Here is a 12,253-nt window from a genome sequence, read left to right on the forward strand (position 1 = left end):
GTGGTTTGTTGGCTGTGATTTGCATGTTCACTGGTCTGCAGGTTCTGGCTGCCGCTCTGTGGCAGTGAGAGTGAGCGCAGGTCCCTGTGCTGGGAAGAAAGGGACCTCTGCACTGGGGACGCGGGACCCTGTCTGAGTGGTGCCGGCACACAGGGAGGCGTGCTGAGCGGGAGAGCTGGACCCGGGGAACAGGCTCTGCACCGCGCTGCACCGTCAGAGCCATCCACACGTGCCCGGGACATGGAGGTGGCGGGTGTGTCCTGGGAGTGGTCCTGCGGCTGTCGCAGGTGTGTGGCCACGAGACGGGGCCTGGCCCTGGCGGTCCTACCGTCAGGCCGGTGACAGCTGGTGTGGCTGGCTGTGACGCTGCCCTTTGTTCCGTTGGGGGAAACTGTTCCGTTTTCTTTGGTTAAGGAAATGGAAGACCTGCAGGTGGTGATGAAGAATTGCAGTGTGGGAATTTGCACTGCTGAGCCTGGTGGGCGCCGGGCGTGGCATGGGTCTGCTCCGGTGAGCGCCGTTGCCCCAGGGTCTGTCTGAGGAGCAGGCAGGCGGATGGGGTGGAGCCCCTGGAAACAGCAGGAGCAGCACACGTGAGCTGCTGTGGGTTTCGAGGCATACACGTGGACGGTGCACAGTTCGGATTATGCGTGAAATCGCTTAAAGCTGGTGTTTCAAGAGTTTAAGAGGTAAGCGGAGCTGCAAGCTGGTGAATTTTAGGAGTTCTAGCACTTCATAAGAGAAGCTACCAAGCTGAGCCCAGCACACCAGAGCACAGCCGCAGAAACTTGCTGGTGTTGCGTGGCCTGAGGAGCCCTCGGCCGTGAAAGGCAACTTCTCGCTGCTTCTGGAAGTTTCGTTTCTGAGGTCATTTTTATTCGTGGGCTTCGGAGCGTGAGAGCTTGCGCATGTGAGACATCTCCCAGCTTGTGCACAATGTGCTTGTAGACGCGGCACATTTCCAGGGCAGGCAGAAGGGGGCAGAGAACTCCAGGAGGTGGGGTGCCCAGAGGACGGCCCCTAGGGAGCAGCGGGGGCCTGGGGGCCTGCGAGCGCTTCTGGGCCCTGCACTGTGTACACGCTCGGAGCTGCCGGCACGCCTTGGTCGCAGCCCGCCTGCTCTGTGCCAGGCTTCCTGCGAAGGCGGCAGTGCGTGTGTGTCTGGTTCAGGCCAGGCTCTCTGCTGCTGTCCCAGTGTGGACTTAGATCCCTGGAACCCCGGCCGCCATCCTCGTCACAGGCACGGGAGCGCAGGGTTGGGTCTGCTTCAGGAAGGCCGGGGCCTGCGCGGTTCTCACCGTGGCTTCTCTAGGCTCCTTAGCCAGACCAGAAGGCGCAGCTGCCCCTGGAGGGTCCCAGCCAGCCTCAGCCAGGCATGAGCCACTTCCTGGGGCTGGGGCTGGGGCTGGGCTTGGGGCTGGGCTTGGGGCTGGGCTCCATGAGCTCCATGAGCAGAGCGGCAGGGCGGGGCGAGTGCAGGCTCCCCCTCCCTGCCTGGGGGGCCCTGCGTGGTCGCTATGTTGCCCATTTTCAAAAGCGGTGGTCAGAACAGAATGTTGAAAATGGTCCTGTTTGTATTTTATAAGCATTGCAGTCCGTATCAAAACTGTTGGCTATCCAAGGAGTAACAGATGGACGGTGGCCTGTGTGTGTGTACACTGATGCGGTGGGATCTGGCGGAGGTGCGGCACCGTGGGGCCCAGCCTCAGGCCGTGCCCTTGCTCTGCTGTGCCGTTGTGTGGACCGTCCTAAGCCTGGGAACGCGGCTGTGTCAGGACGCTGAGCTCAGAAACGTGGTATCGAGTGTCCAGTCACCTTCTTGTTGTAGGTTTATTAGAGAGGGACAGACAGAACTCTTGCCTCCACTGGTTCACTCAGCGGATGGCTGCAGTGGCCAGGAGCTCCATCTGGGTCTCCTGCATGGGTGCAGGGGCCCAAGCACTTGGGGCATCTTCCACTGCTTTCCCAGGCCACAGCAGGGAGCTGGATTGGAAGTGGAGCAGCCGGGACTTGAACTGACACCCAGATGGGATGCAGGCATCGCAGGGGGCTGCTTTACCTGCTAAGCCACAATGCCAGTCCTTTCACAATCATTTTAAATTAAAGCTGCTTATCCAGGGTTAGCCCGCGCTCTCCTCCAGGCCTGGTGTTCACTCCTCAGCCTGGTGATACCGTCTGTGCGAGCCAGGAGCCTAGGAGCAGCCTCTGCCGGCCGGGGGGCCTCGCGGCTCCCATTTATCTGAGACAGAAAACTCCGGGCCTGTGCAGGCTCCCACTCATTCTCCAGGCCATGCCCGTGTGGGCTCCCGCTCCTCTCTGGACCGTGGCCGTGTGGGCTCCCGCTCGTTGTCGGGGTTGTGGCCGTGTGGGCTCCCGCTCCTCTCTGGGCTGTGGCCGTGTGGGCTCCCGCTCCTCTCTGGGCCGTGCCCGTGTGGGCTCCCGCTCCTCTCTGGGCCGTGGCCGTGTGGGCTCCCGCTCGTTGTCTGGGCCGTGGCCGTGAGGCTCCCACTCGTTGTCGGGGCCGCGGCCAGCTGGCCTCTGCTCTGGTGTGCTGTGCCTGGCCCTCACACAGGGCCTGTCTCTGTACTCTCCCCGCACGTCCTCCGTAGTTGGTGCTGATGCGGCGTCTGCTCTGAGAGTTAGTTCTGGGGCTCTCATCCCTCAGGCTGGTCAGCTGCCTCTCAGCGACATTCCTGAAAAACCATTTTTCTTTCACTGAGCGTGATTTGTAGTTCTGCATTAGTTATATGTATTATATATTATATATTAGTGCCATGAGTGGGATCCGTCTCTCTGAATGCAGCTGCCAGGGGACGGGACTTTGCTTCCTCGTGCCTGCTCGGTGCCTGGCTCACCTTCTCTAGACAGAGAAGAGAAGGCAGGGTGGGGCTTGGTGCAGTTGTGGGAGCTGGGAGAGAGACCTGCTGGGGGGCAGGCCGGCAACACAGGTTCCACTGTGGCCATCCCGGGTTCCCTGCAGGCTCACTGAGCAAGCCGAGCTGCTGGGGGGCGGGCCGGCGACACAGGTTCCACTGTGGCCATCCCGGGTCCCTGAGGTCCCCTTGCGTGGCTCTCGGCTTCCCCAGAGCGGTGTGAGGCTGACATCACAGGTGCTCCGTTCACTGTCGGAGTCACCTAAGCAGGCTGTGCTCACCACCCCCTCAGGTCTGCATTAGGCCCACGTTACAGGTGCGGGGCGGCTGTGGGAAGGTTGTGACACCTGCCATGGGCGGCTGGAAGCCATCGCAGGCTTGGTCAGCTGCACTCCCGCCGGACCTTCCCGGCGCACCCAGCGTGGGCGCCCCACCTCAGCCTTGCCCGGTGTCTGCCCTGCTGGCCGGGAGGGTGGCAGGGGGACAGACGGGGTGGGCGGTCCCGGGGGCTGGGGCCTCAGAACCCACCTCTGCCCCGGGTGGGTGGGGGTCTTGCGCCTCTCCTTTGGGGTGGGGGCAGCACAGGCTCCTGCGATGAAAGCTGGGCGGGGCTCACCGCGGTAGTCGGTGCCGCCCACACAGGGCGCTTTCCCCACGGAGCGGCCAGTCCCTCGGGGCTGGTCTTTTACTCGCAATCAGTGAGCGTGAATTGAATCAACAGCGGGTTCGGGTCTGTGTCTGGTGCTGGCTGAGGAGCTGGTGGGCGCAGGGGCTGTGAGAGGAGGGGCGCGTGTGCCCTGGAGGTGGGAGGACCCTAGCCCGCCCCAGACACAGCGAGGGAGGCCGAAGGGGTGCGGGGAGCGGGTCAGGCCTGCGTGCTGGCCGTCCATGGTCCATGGTAAACATGCGGCGATCAGCATTGGCGGGGGCACGTCTTCCGCCTGGGCCAATCTGTATGGCCCGGAGGGGAGGCGGGGGCAGGTCAGCCGAGTGACCTCGGCGTCCTGAGTCCCTGGCATGGGGCATGGACAGGGGTCCCTGGAGGCCGGGCGCCGCAGCGGGCGGGCTGGGAAGCGCCCGCCCTGTGCGGTCTCCTGCCCTACACCAGGGCACGGAGCGCCTGCCCTGCAGGGGGCGCTGCTGTGCAGGTGGGCACTGGGGGCGTGCGTGTCACACTCCACTCGGTTCCGGCCACAGACGCGGGGCCTGTGCTCGGGGAATGGGCATGAAGTCGGAGCCAGTGGAGGTGGCGCAGGGGAGTCGGCGGGGTGGGCCTCGCAGGGCGTGACCGCCGCGCGGCCGTCCTGGCGGCGGCTCAGTCTACGTGGTGACCCCGAGCTCCCCAGTTTCCAGGATTGGGGAGAAAGCTGCCTGGGAGCCAGTGTGTGGACCGGGCACGCGACGGAGCGCGTCCCGCCCGAGGAAGGGGAGGCGGCCAGCGTCCTCGGCCTGTGGGATCCCGGGGCAGGCGGCCGCCTCGGGCCCCCGCGCCCCAAGTCCTGTCCCGTGGCGGGGGCTGAGCTCCGGCGAGAAGGGAGGCCGCACCGGGGTGGCCACGTCCGGCGCGAGGCGGGAGGGGAATGCGCCGCACCTGCGCGGGCCAGGGCGCCGCCGCGGGGCTGAGACCGGGCGCACCTGGCGTCGGTGGGCAGCGTGGCGAGGGGACGAGGCGCCCCTACCCGAGCTCGGCGCTGGGAAGTGGGGTCCACCCCGCCGTCCTCACTCGCGCTGCCCAGCAGCTCCCTTTGCTGTCCTCACGGGCCAGGATCCCACCGGGCCGCAGCCGCCCCTGCCGCCCGCCTGGGGCTCCCCGGGCAGCGCCGCGGTCCCGCGCTCGGCCGCGCCCAGCTCCAGCAGCCGCGCCCGCAGCGCCTCGCGCTCGGCCTGCAGCTCCCGGCTCGCCCGGGCCACGGCTCGCTCCGCCTCCCGCAGCGCCCGGCGCCCGCGCTCCAGGGCGCGCTCGCCCCGCGCCACGGCCGCCTCGCGCCGCTCCAGCTCGCGCTCGCGCCGGCTGCCACGCATGGCCAGCGCGCCCATCTGCTCCAGCAGGCGCGCCCAGTCGCCCTCGGCGCGCTCGGCCGCGGCTCCCGGTGCAGGCCGGCGGGCGCCGCTCTTCTCCAGCTCGGGCCGGTGCGCGCGCTCCAGGTGCTGCCACAGCGCCGCGGTCCCGGCCGGCGAGCCGGGGTCGCCGCCCACCTGCTCCCCGCACAGGCGACAGGTGGCACAGTGGCCCGACGGGCACCCGGGGCGCGCGGGGGCCAGGTGGAAGTAGCCCCAGGCTTCGGAGTAGGGCGCCCCCAGGCGGCCGGGGCCCGGCCCGCCCTGCTCGGGGGCGGCCGGCAGCTCCTCGCTCCTCATCGCCTGCGGAGAGGCGTGTGCGTGGCTGCGGTGCGGGGGCCGCTGTCTCCCGAGGCACCCGGAGCGGGTGTGGCGCTGGTCCCCGCGCGCGGCCCGGCCTCCTGACGGTCGCTGGTGGCTACGCTGCCTTTGCTGGCAGATCGATCCGGGGGCTTCTTGTCTGGGGGTGGCAGAGCCGGCGTCAGGAGCAGCGGAAGTGGCGCTCCGGGCGTGGAAGGCGCTCTTGGCGCGGACAGGCGCGGTGCGGGGCCGGGCAGCGCTTCTCTTTCTGCGGCTGTAAAAGCAACCAGGTTAGGCGTTGGCAGTACCGGACTCCGTTCACACTGAGCAGAGCAGCACCCACGCGGCCCGCGCGGGGACCTGACGAGGGGCTCCTCTGTGTGCTTGGTACCTTGAGGAAGCACAACCACCAGTCCGTGCGAGAGGCGGCGGGTCAGCGCGGGAGGACCCGCAAGGCTGACCAGGGCTGGTGGGGTTTCTCTCAGGAGCTTCCCCGAGGTCAGGCGTGAGACTCCGCACAGAGCACGCGCGTGCAGTCCTGAGCTCCGGCGAGACCCCGGCACGGTGAGCGGCCGTGGGCTGCCTGGGCTGTCGGGCTCGGGCCCTGGCGGAGGGGAGAGAACGCCCAGGAGCCCTCGGTCCTGCACGGCTAGGCGTGGGAAGGGCACAGGAGTCACTGCAGCGCTCCTGGTCGCTGTGTTGTACTTCTCCAAACCCACTTCTCACCACGCACGCCCGCTCAGGACCACGCCAGCGTCAGTGTGTCTCCAAACCCACTTCTCACCACGCACGCCTGCTCGGGACCACGCCAGCGTCAGCGTGTCTCCAAACCCACTCCCTCCCACCACGCATGCCCGCTCGGGGCCACGCCAGCGTCAGCGTGTCTCCAAACCCACTCTCTCCCACCACGCCCGCTCTGGGCCATGCCAGCGTCAGCGTGTCTCCAAACCCACTTCTCACCACGCACGCCCGCTCGGGGCCACGCCAGCGTCAGCGTGTCTCCAAACCCACTTCCACCACGCATGCCCGCCCGCTCGGGGCCACGCCAGCGTCAGCGTGTCTCCAAACCCACTTCCACCACGCATGCCCGCCCGCTTGGGGCCACACCAGCATCAGCGTGACTGACACTGTCTGAAAAGGTGGCAGCCTGAGCAGACTCCTCTCACAGACGGCTGCTGATACACCCGCGTGCGGCCCGCACTCTCTACTGGCGTCTGAGGGCTGCGTTTCCCCGGAGACCAAGTAGCTGATGTCCCGGAAGCGGGAGGAGGAGTTAAGGCACCCTGAGCAGCGGGTGCTGCGCCGTTACGGCCAGCGAGCACGGGGAGACTGCGGTCTAGAAAGGCTATTTTAGTTCTAATTTGAGAGAGAAGGGGCCAGCAAGCCGGACCCATCTGCTGCTCGTTCTCAGTGCCTGCGCCGGCTGGCGCTGGGAACTCGACCTGGACCCCCACAAGGGTGCGCGAGCCCAGTACTGAGCCGGCACTGTCGCCGCGCAGGGCTGCTTTGTGGGGAGCAGGAGCCGGGGCTGGGACGTGAGCCCGGGCGCCCGAGGGGGCCGGCGTCCTGAGCCCTGGGGCACATGCTGCCGGGCAGCGTCTCAGCATCCAAGTTCGCCTCCGCCTTCCTCTTAGAATTCACTCTCCTCTGCGAGTGGGCGCCTGGCTCCTTCGATGGCCGGACGTGCGCAGACAGGGGAGCACAGTGCCGGACCCCTGTCCCGCGCTCCTCAGCCACGAGCAGACCCAGCCTGTGCCAGTGGCCGCGCTGGGTCCCCGTGGGCCCTGAGCAGGGGGCTCACAGCTGCACAGAGCCTGCAGGGGCTGGCGGGAGCCTCGGACGGCCAGTGCTGACCCCGCAAGAGGTCTCTGGGTCGCCCAGAGGAGCGCCACAGGCGTGAGTGCTGTCTGGTGGGCGCCCGGGTGCCAGGAGGAGCCCTGGGCCTGGGGACTGTGGGCTGGCGCGGCGCTGCCCCGGGGCGGCAGGGGGGCCTTGGCCAGGCAGCCCTTTGCTGTCGGAGGTCCTCACCGGCAGGAACAGCACGGCAGGGGCTGCTCACCTTCTCAGTCCTCCACGTCACGCTGCCCGGTGACCGGCGTGACGGCCACGGATCCCGCGCCCCCCTGGGGGAGAGGGCCCCCGAGCCACCCACCTGCGCGGCAGCGAAGCCTCCGCAGTCCACAGCCAACAGGGCGCGCGCAGGACCTGACGAGCCGACGCCTGGAAGAGCGGGACACAGAGTAGGTGGACGTCCGGAGAGCAAAGGCGGGCGGCCGGGGAGTCTTGAGCTCGTGCGCAAACAGCAGCAAGGCGCAGCGACAAAGATGAGCTGTGACAGAGCCAGAGGGGGCGGGGAGGACGACACGGCCACGCGTGGGATGGGGTTGAGAAAGCCGTGCCCGTGCCCATTAAAAATGACGTCCTCACAGACCCCACTCCTGGGCCCTGTCCTGTAGAGCCGGAAGCACAGCACATCCAGTCCTGTGCGAGGGGGAGTGCGCCCCAGGTTGATTAGGATGGAAAATCCCGAAGGAGCGGGAGGACGGCTGAGCGCTTCACGCGGCTCACGCTAGGGGGCGCCCGCAGCCACCGTCCTGGGCATCTCCTGGTCGGGGGGGAGGCACAAGAGTGGGATCCCACAGCGATTGGCTCGTACACGGATCCGTGCGGGAGACCCAGTTACAGGTTCTTAATGGTTGGGTCACACGGATCTGTGAAGGAGACCCAGGTACAGTTTTTTGTTGTTGTTGTTGTTGTTGTTGTTTTTCACAGGCAGAGTGGACACTGAGAGAGACAGAGAGAAAGGTCTTCCTTTACCGTTGGTTCACCCCGCAAATGGCCGGCTCGCTGCGCTGATCCGATGGCAGGAGCCAGGTGCTTCCTCCTGGTCTCCCATGTGGGTGCAGGCACCCAAGCACTTGGGCCATCCTCCACTGCCCTCCCGGCCACAGCAGAGAGCTGGACTGGAAGAGGAGCAGCTGGACTAGAACCCGGGGTGCGGGCGCCACAGGCGGAGGATTAGCCTAGTGAGCTGCAGCGCCGGCCCCAGTTACAGGTTCTTAATGATTGGATCCGTGCAGGAGACCCAGGTACAGGTTCTTAATGGTTGGGTCACACGGATCTGTACAGGAGATCCGGATACGGGCTCTGAACAGGGGGTTACTTCCCGCTAAACCCTCACAGGGTGGAAGTCAGCCGAGTCGAGATGCAGTGTCTCCCCCAGCCTGTAACCCACCCCCTGCTGGAGCTGCCGTCACTGAGGCCGGGGCAGAAGAGAAGGCACCGGTATTTACTGCTGCCTCGTCCGCCCACGTTGAGACTTTGGTGGTTCAACGTCAGCGTCGCTGCCTCTCTAACATCAGGTGATTCCGTGCAATGGTGGTCTGAGTCGGCAGGACGCCCTTGGAGAATGGGCCAGGGCACAGTGTGGACACTGTGGCACGGCAGGTTCACCCACGGGGCGCTCATCCCACGCCGGAGCGCCTGCCGTGGGCCTAGGCTACACCGCTTCGGACCCCGCTTCCTGCTGCTGCACCCGGGAGGCAGCGCTGTTGGCCCGAGGACTTGGTTTCCTGCCACCCACGTGGGGGACCTGACGCAGTTGCTGGCTCCTGGGTCTGGTGCGCCCCAGCCCTGCTTGTTAAGGGCATTTGGGAATCAACCAGTGCACGACAGCTCTGCCTGCTCCCCTGTAATCCCTCCCTCCCTCCCTGCCATTGTGCTTTTCAAATAGACTTTAAAATACCAGATCCAAGAGCCTCACCCCAGTTTATTCTTACTTCCTAAATTAACCTTCATGCAAAACAGGTTGCTCAGGACTCAGGTAAAAGATGGGGGGGGGGGTGGCCTGACCAGTAGCCCCACGATGCAGATTTCTCCTGTAAAGTATCCGACAGAATGCATTGGCATTAATGTGTGTTGAGCTAACCAGAAAAAACGAGAAGTTCCCCTTTCATTTCCCTTCATTTTCATGGCAGCGCAGAGGGCCGGCTGCGTGGTCTTCCTGCGCGCGCTCCCCCACCAGCTCTTCACGTGGGTGCTCTGTGTCCCTGCCCTCGGGGCCAGGCCCAGCATTCCCGGAGGAGAACACGGCTCCTGCCCTCAGGAAGCCAATCCGAGGTGCCACTGACAGTAACTTGAGGCCCCGGCAAAGTGCTGTCTGGGGCTCACCCATCAGAGTTCATCCCATCACGATGCCCAGCCAGGGGCAGCTTCTGGCGCTGAGGCCTTGGGGGCCAGCACAGCCTTCCTCCTGCTCTAACCCCCTCTTCCTGGCGCCCGGGGCACCGTGGGATCCACCGCCAGCACCAGTAGTGCGCGGCCCTGAGGGAGCTCTGGTTCTTCGCTTGCGTGACCAGGCTTCGATGGCCTGTCTGAAACGTCTGAAAGCTCAATACAAGCACTGCCAGCATGAAATGAACTTTGCGGCGGAAAGTTGAGTTCAACTTCAGGGGAAAGAAAAAACACGCGGAGTTCAGGTCCTTGATGGCAGGGGAGGGGGCTAACTGCTGGCACCGTGCCCCCAGACCCTCCGGTGGCCGGCTTTGGTTTCGGCGTCTGCAGCTGGGAGGGTGACAGGAAGCCCCGCGTGATGCACACTCGCTGTCTCTGCCTTGGAGTCTGTGCCTGAGGAAGCCCGCCCCCCTAATGCCCACCAGACCACGGCCACACTGCCCAGGGCCATCTCCTGGGAGAAGAGATGGCGTAGGTGCTGGCCCAGCAACCCCACGAAAGGTAACTTCATTACTGTCTGCGACCCTTCCACTCGGGGAGAGAGAGAGACACACACACACACGTACACACGCACACCCGCACACCTGTGTTCTCGGAAATCACAAATGGAAGGCAGCTCCATCGGGTTAAGGAGGCAGAGACAGTTTGTGTCGGCCGGGCTGATCTGTCCGGGAGGAATTCCGAGAGAGGGTGTGGACACCCTGAGAACACTCTCGCTCACTCTGGAGACTTCACGCAAAGCGGACACCGGCGTCCGAACACGCGGTTAGCACGGGCAGCGGAGGGGTCCGGGAGCCCGTCCAGCAGCGGCTGGCTGGCTGTCTACGGAGTTTCTGCCCCATGTTTACCTTTTGTACACATATCCGGGCAGTTAGAGAAAATCGGCTGGAATTACCAGGCTGGAGGCTTGGAGGAAGGCGAGGCAGGGTGCAGCCGGGGTCAGCTGGGCACCTGTGTGCGGGAGGCGAGGCAGGGTGCGGAGGCCTGGAGCAGGGTGCCCGGACCCTAAGTGCTGCACTGGGCCGACCGCTGACCGATGCATCGCGCGCCTGGAGGCGGGAGGCGGGAGGCACTGCTGTCCCGCACTCACAGACTGTAACGCACTCTCGGAACAGGACCTGCGTGCCAGACCTGCGTGGCCTCGTCTAATGCCCAGAGCTCTGAAGAGGGGGCCACAGCTTTGTGAAAACGCGCGATTTCCTGTGCATCCGGGCTGAGAGCCGCCGGCTCCGGGCCCCGCGCTCCGGGCTCCGGGCTCCGGGCTCCGGGATCCCGGCTCCGGGCTCCGCGCTCCGCGCTCCGGGCTCCGGGCTCTGGGCCCCGGGCCCCGGCTCCGGGCTCGCGGCTCCGGGCTCCGCGCTCCGGGCTCCGGGCTCCGGGCCCCGGGCCCCGGGCTCCGCGCCCCGGGCCCCGGGCTCCGCGCTCCGCGCTCCGGGCTCCGCGCTCCGGGCTCCGGGCCCCGCGCCCCGCGCCCCGCGCCCCGCGCCCCGGGCCCGTTTCCATTGTGTTTGCTTTCTCCTGTCGCTCCGGGGGAGCCGCTGGAGCCCCAAGTTAACAAACGAGAAGACAATGACCGAGTGCGTGGCTTACTCGGCCATTTCTCTTTACCAAGTTTGCCCCTAACAGCTCGCCCTGCGGTGGCGACCCGGGGCGGGGGCGTGCGGTGCGGCCCACGGGAGCCCGAGCCGCGCCGAGGCCGGAGGTCTGGGGCAGGGGCGCCCCGGAAAGCGGGCAACTCGGTGAGTCGGTCAGAGCGCGGCCCTGGGCCCCGCGTCCCGGTAACCTCGCGGGAGGAGGCGCGGGGCCTTCCTCGCGGCCTCCCGCTCCGCCGCCTGGGCGCGCGCTCCCGCCTCCCCGCGCCCGCGCCCGCGCCCGCACTCACCCGGTCCGCGGCCGATGGCCCAGTGCGCTCTCGGGGCCGTGAGGCGGGCGCCGGCGGGGAGGCCGCAGGCGGGCTCGGCGGTGGGCGCGGCGGCGGGGGCTCCGAGGGACAGTGACCCCCGTCGGCGGGACGCGCGCCCGTGCGGCTCGGCGGGGCCGGGGGCGGGGCCGGGGGCGGGGCCGGGGGCGGGGCCGGGGGCGGGGGACCGAGGCCGGTGAGGGGGGGGGGACCGGGGCCGGGGGCCGGGGGCGGGGCCGGGGGCGGGGGGACCGGGGGCGGGGCCTGGACCGGGGGCGGGGCCAGGGCCGGGCCGGGGCGGGACCGGGGGCGGGGCGGGGGGCCCGGGGGCGGGTCCGGAGGCGGGGCCTGGGCCGGGGGGCGGGGGCCGGAGGGGGCGGGGCCGGGGGCGGGGCCTGGGCCATGGCCTTGTCTCCAGCAGCTTCGCTCCAGCGGCGTCTGCACCGTTGCTGGAAAGGCAGGGCAGGCGACGACCAGGTTGAAGCCGCCTGCACACATCTTGCCGTGGACACGGTTCTGAGGTTTCTTGTCGCAAGGGTCGCCTTGGGCGCCTCAGAACCCGCCCGACTTCAAGCCGTCATATCCTAATTCCTCCACAGTCCGCCGCCGCGGGCCGAGGGCTGCCTTCACCCGAGCAGCAGGTGCTTCCAGAACATTCTGCGGCGAGCCCGGGTGAGAAGTGGGGCAGAGGAGGGGTCAGCCGCCGGCAGCTGGGCGGAGCCGCGCGTCCAGGCCTGGAAAATGCGGCTGCAAGTTCGCCTTTGTGGTCCTAACAAGCTGTGCTCTGGACGTGTTTTGCAAGCCTGTCTTAAGCTTCCTGCAGGTTTCACGTCAATGTTGAATCAAAATGAGTTCTAGACCCGGTCACTCCTCTGCTTGCCCACACCGC

General features: G+C 67.1%; 1 protein-coding gene and 1 non-coding gene across 2 annotated transcripts; both read right to left on the reverse strand.

Annotated features, from left to right (window-relative positions):
* Positions 1–871: 871 nt before the first annotated feature.
* ZBED3 (zinc finger BED-type containing 3) lies at positions 872–11,505 on the reverse strand. Its single transcript, XM_051838702.3, has 3 exons — positions 11,347–11,505; positions 7,384–7,451; positions 872–5,505 (listed from the first exon to the last, which is right to left on the reverse strand). The coding sequence occupies exon 3, from the start codon at positions 5,229–5,231 to the stop codon at positions 4,593–4,595; it is 639 nt and encodes a 212-aa protein (XP_051694662.1). The 5' UTR covers positions 5,232–5,505; positions 7,384–7,451; positions 11,347–11,505; the 3' UTR covers positions 872–4,592.
* On the reverse strand, positions 7,179–7,305 carry LOC127488623 (small nucleolar RNA SNORA47). Its single transcript, XR_007916404.1, has one exon. It is a non-coding gene; the product is annotated as a small nucleolar RNA SNORA47 (small nucleolar RNA).
* Positions 11,506–12,253: the final 748 nt, after the last annotated feature.

This window comes from Oryctolagus cuniculus, chromosome 14 (genome assembly GCF_051225735.1).
Source record: "Oryctolagus cuniculus isolate XC-2025 breed Fujian yellow rabbit chromosome 14, ASM5122573v1, whole genome shotgun sequence".
Classification (NCBI taxonomy): Eukaryota; Metazoa; Chordata; class Mammalia; order Lagomorpha; family Leporidae; genus Oryctolagus; species Oryctolagus cuniculus.

What these genes read in the sequence shown, in the direction of transcription:
- ZBED3 (XM_051838702.3), bottom strand. Translation starts at nt 5,231, where the DNA reads ATGAGGAGCGAGGAGCTGCCGGCCGCCCCCGAGCAGGGCGGGCCGGGC.